This window comes from Sinocyclocheilus rhinocerous, unplaced genomic scaffold, assembly GCF_001515625.1.
Source record: "Sinocyclocheilus rhinocerous isolate Xijiao unplaced genomic scaffold, SAMN03320098_v1.1 scaffold714, whole genome shotgun sequence".
In the NCBI taxonomy this organism is placed as follows: domain Eukaryota; kingdom Metazoa; phylum Chordata; class Actinopteri; order Cypriniformes; family Cyprinidae; genus Sinocyclocheilus; species Sinocyclocheilus rhinocerous.
The window spans coordinates 1,811,007-1,815,937 of record NW_015646165.1 but is presented as its reverse complement, the minus strand read 5'-3'; the positions used below and the strand labels follow the sequence as shown (position 1 = coordinate 1,815,937).

Genomic DNA, 4,931 nt, shown 5'->3' with positions numbered 1-4,931 from the left:
AAGTACGTCTGACGTTTTTCTTTAAAATTAGCATTTCTTTCTGGCTACTATGTATAGGTATCTATGTAAGTACTGGTACTTCTGAATGGGTTGAGGCTGGGAATTAGTGCATTTGAATATAGTGCATATATAGGTGCATCTCAATAAATTAGAATGTCGTGGAAAAGTTTATTTATTTCAGTAATTCAACTCAAATTGTGAAACTTGTGTATTAAATAAATTCAATGCACACAGATTGAAGTAGTTTAAGTCTTTGGTTCTTTTAATTGTGATGATTTTGGTTCACATTTAACAAAAACCCACCAATTCACTATCTCAACTAATTAGAATATGGTGACATGCCAATCAGCTAATCAACTCAAAACACCTGCAAAGGTTTCCTGAGCCTTCAAAATGGTCTCTCAGTTTGGTTCACTAGGCTACACAATCATGGGGAAGACTGCTGATCTGACAGTTGTCCAGAAGACAATCATTGACACCCTTCACAAGGAGGGTAAGCCACAAACATTCATTGTCAAAGAAGCTGGCTGTTCACAGAGTGCTGTATCCAAGTATGTTAACAGAAAGTTGAGTGGAAGGAAAAGGTGTGGAAGAAAAAGATGCACAACCAACCGAGAGAACCGCAGCCTTATGAGGATTGTCAAGCAAAATCGATTCAAGAATTTGAGTGAACTTCACAAGGAATGGACTGAGGCTGGGGTCAAGGCATCAAGAGCCACCACACACAGACGTGTCAAGGAATTTGGCTACAGTTGTCGTATTCCTCTTGTTAAGCCACTCCTGAACCACAGACAATGTCAGAGGCGTCTTACCTGGGCTAAGGAGAAGAAGAACTGGACTGTTGCCCAGTGGTCCAAAGTCCTTTTTTCAGATGAGAGCAAGTTTTGTATTTCATTTGGAAACCAAGGTCCTAGAGTCTGGAGGAAGGGTGGAGAAGCTCATAGCCCAAGTTGCTTGAAGTCCAGTGTTAAGTTTCCACAGTCTGTGATGATTTGGGGTGCAATGTCATCTGCTGGTGTTGGTCCATTGTGTTTTTTGAAAACCAACGTCACTGCACCCGTTTACCAAGAAGTTTTGGAGCACTTCATGCTTCCTTCTGCTGACCAGTTTTTTGAAGATGCTGATTTCATTTTCCAGCAGGATTTGGTACCTGCCCACACTGCCAAAAGCACCAAAAGTTGGTTAAATGACCATGGTGTTGGTGTGCTTGACTGGCCAGCAAACTCACCAGACCTGAACCCCATAGAGAATCTATGGGGTATTGTCAAGAGGAAAATGAGAAACAAGAGACCAAAAAATGCAGATGAGCTGAAGGCCACTGTCAAAGAAACGTGGGCTTCCATACCACCTCAGCAGTGCTACAAACTGATCACCTCCATGCCACGCTGAATTGAGGCAGTAATTAAAGCAAAAGGAACCCCTACCATGTATTGAGTACATGTACAGTAAATGAACATATTTTCCAGAAGGCCAACAATTCACTAAAAATGTTTTTTTTTTATTGGTCTTATGAAGTATTCTAATTTGTTGGTGGGTTTTTGTTAAATGTGAGCCAAAATCATCACAATTAAAAGAACCAAAGACTTAAACTACTTCAGTCTGTGTGCATTGAATTTATTTAATACACGAGTTTCACAATTTGAGTTGAATTACTGAAATAAATGAACTTTTCCACGACATTCTAATTTATTGAGATGCACCTGTATATATATACATACACACACACACACACACATTTTTTCTTGTTCTTCACACAAATAAAATCAATCTTGCTCTGTAACTCTTGACTCATTAACACTCACACACTCTTTCTTTCTTGCCAGCATTTGTCCTTCATGCATTGTACATTGTGAGGAATCCGTCACAGCTGTGATATTGATCTATCAGCTGTCTTATTTGTGTTATACGTTTCTCAGCTCTCAACCTTTTTTTATGACTCCCATTCCTCACCACACCGACATCAACCACAGGTCAATACAGCACACTGGCAGAGTCGGTGCTGTTGGCGTTCCTCAGGTCTCAGTGTTGGGCCTATTGTAATTATCTCTATATCCCAACATCTTAGTTCAGCCTCCCCTCCACCACCAGTTAGTTCCCTGTTTTGATCCAGGAGGTCCTCAGGAGGGTTATCAGAATTTGATTCTCTGCACAAACACTGGATTTGGCTGCTTTCGACCACAGGGAAAGACAGTTCAATCGATAAGGGACTGAAGCATATACAAGCCTGCTGAGCTGACAGTGGCCTTGTGCAAAAGCTGTGGAAGGCGACCGCTGTGCAGTTTCTTTGTGATACTCAGTTATAGATTGTGTTACTTATAGAGAATGTGCTTTAGTGAATTAAAAGTATCTCTCCTCCTTTATGTAGCCTGTATTTGAGGGTTTTTATGTCCTAGGGGTTGAACTATTTCCCCCCCCCCCCAACTTTTTTCTTTTTGTTACTCAAAATATTAATTAAAACATCTTGGAAGCATTTTACCATACCTTCATTTATTTTTTTCTACGTTTCATTTCTTTAATGTATGTTTTATTATTTTATCCTAAAATATTGTTTCATTTAAAATTGTAAAACGTCTAATATGATTTTTTTCACTTTTGTTACTCAAAGGTCATATTAAAACATCTTGGAAGCATTTTACCATACCTTCATTTATTTTTTTCTACGTTTCATTTCTTTAATGTATGTTTTATTATTTTATCCTAAAATATTGTTTCATTTAAAATTGTAAAACGTCTAATATGATTTTTTTTTTTCACTTTAAACAGTAAAATAATCATAAACCACATCAATTACAACTTCAGTTGGTTCGTCTTTTCCATGACAACCAACCATTTTGCCACTAAAACCATTCATTTTTTCAAAGGTTAGTGTACTTGATTACTAAGGAAAGAACAGTGTCACTAATTTTAGATGTGATTTGTAAAGAAAAAGAAAAATCAAGGTAAATATAATTTGTGAACGTATTTTTTAATATTTTTTATTGAAACTCATTTTAAAAAAATATAAATATTTAACTGTGTTTAGGATACATAAAATATTAGCTATTACATTAAAACTTTAGCAAGTTGCCATTTTATTTTAAAAATATTTGAAATGTCATATGCATAATTTTTAGATGTGATGGAAATGACATTGTGGTACAAATTTTCATGACTTCATGACATGTGTCTAGTGTTGGACTTTGTTGGTAGACAAGTTAAACTTGTGAGATTGTGGTGAAAGCGAGTTAATTTTCCAAAATTCCACAGTGGCAAAAGTGTCCATACTTGAAGAAACACCTATTCATGTGTAGGCTACATCTTTTTTCATGATCTCTTTTTTTACTAAAACCCTTAACCCGCTCAGAAAGCCAATTTTATATTTGTTTGAGTCTCTTCGAGGGTCATGCACAGTAATTGGTATCAATGCTGCAGATTTCCTGACCCAGGCTGATTTGTACCTCTGGGTTGAAAAACATAAATCCTCCGAGGTTAAACTGGCCCTTGGTGTTGCTGACAGGTTGCGTTAATTAACTTCCACCCTTCATCTTCACTTTGTCTGCATGTATGCCGAGGAGCTTCGGAGGTCAAGGCCAGCATTCAGAAATAATAGTTATGTGGGTTGCTTTGAATCTGGGTGATGACATTGCAATGTCCTCCCTTTCTCCTGATTCTCTTTGTTTCTCTCTTCATCTCCTTCCTCTTCTCATGCCCTGTCCTCCCTCCATCTCCTCCTGCCCTCCTCTCTGGCACACACCCGCTGTAATGTATGGAGCACATCCGAATGACTGGAATTAAGGGCCCTGACCTTTAGTGGGTGATGATTATCTATACGATGTAGTCCACCCCCTAACTCATGTGGGCCCCAATCCCACAGGCAGTGATGGCATAATACACACACACACACACACACACACACACACATACACTGTATGTATGTATGTGTTTGGTCTAATTTGTCAAGTATGCATTTGGCATTTTAATTTTTTTTTGTTTTTGAATGTTTATGTGTGAGACTGTGTTAATGTGATGTGTGACATCTGTGCAAACCAAATTTCCTAAAGGATGAATAAACTGAACTGGCAAACCTTAATATTCTGATGAATACTCTCATGCCTGCACCAAAATACATACATACATATATACATATACACACACATATATATATAGTTTTATTTTTTCACACACACACTATTGTACAATAAAAAATAAATTCAAAGTTTTATCTAACATTTTACCTAAGGCAAACCTTAATTTTCTGGAGTATATTATGTTTGTCATGCCTGCACCAGAATAAATACAATAAAAAAAAGAATAAAAAGAAAGTCTATATTGGACTTCAATAATTACAATAATTAATGAATTTTTTTTTATTTATTTTTTTTATTTTTTATAATTATGCATTGTAATATTGAATTTATTCATTGTATTATTGTAGTTGTATCAAATTGTACACTTGATTATAAAATATCTTTATCGTCTTCCTCCCTTTTTTGTTATTCTCTCCCTTTCTGAACAGAATCTGTTGGTGAATCATGGATAGAGAGGCATTCATCTGTGTGTTGGGTTTCACGGGCCGCTTCATCTTTAGCCTCTCCATCCAATTACCATCTGATCCCAGGACTCCGAGTCGCACTCCAGTGTACTGAACAAGCTGCATATTACAGGCCACTATGAGTATTCCATTATCTGTAACAGTGCTGAGAATGGGATCACAGACATGCAAGGCTTGATTTTTATAAGAATACACTCAGGAAATCCTGATACTTTTATTTGTTGGGATTTTATTTATGCATTGTATTTTGGCAAAAGCATATCTACATAAACGGATAACTGCCCAAAGCTGGTCCTGCCTGTCTTTTGTTGCCCTTTATCAAAGATGGTCAACTCGAGGTCCATTTTGACAGTAGCTATGTTTCCATCACCCTGTTTTTATGCGCATTTTGACATATCGC

The 4,931-nt window shown here is 37.0% G+C and overlaps 1 protein-coding gene across 1 annotated transcript in view; it reads left to right on the top strand.

Annotated features, from left to right (window-relative positions):
- LOC107707034 (MICOS complex subunit mic25a) overlaps positions 1-4,811 on the top strand; it is a 72,989-nt gene extending 68,178 nt beyond the window's left edge. Inside the window, exon 9 of the mRNA XM_016510909.1 lies at positions 4,496-4,811. Within this exon, the coding sequence (XP_016366395.1) occupies positions 4,496-4,519 (24 nt within the window). The 3' untranslated portion in view covers positions 4,520-4,811. The remainder of the gene's footprint in view (positions 1-4,495) is intronic.
- Positions 4,812-4,931: the final 120 nt, after the last annotated feature.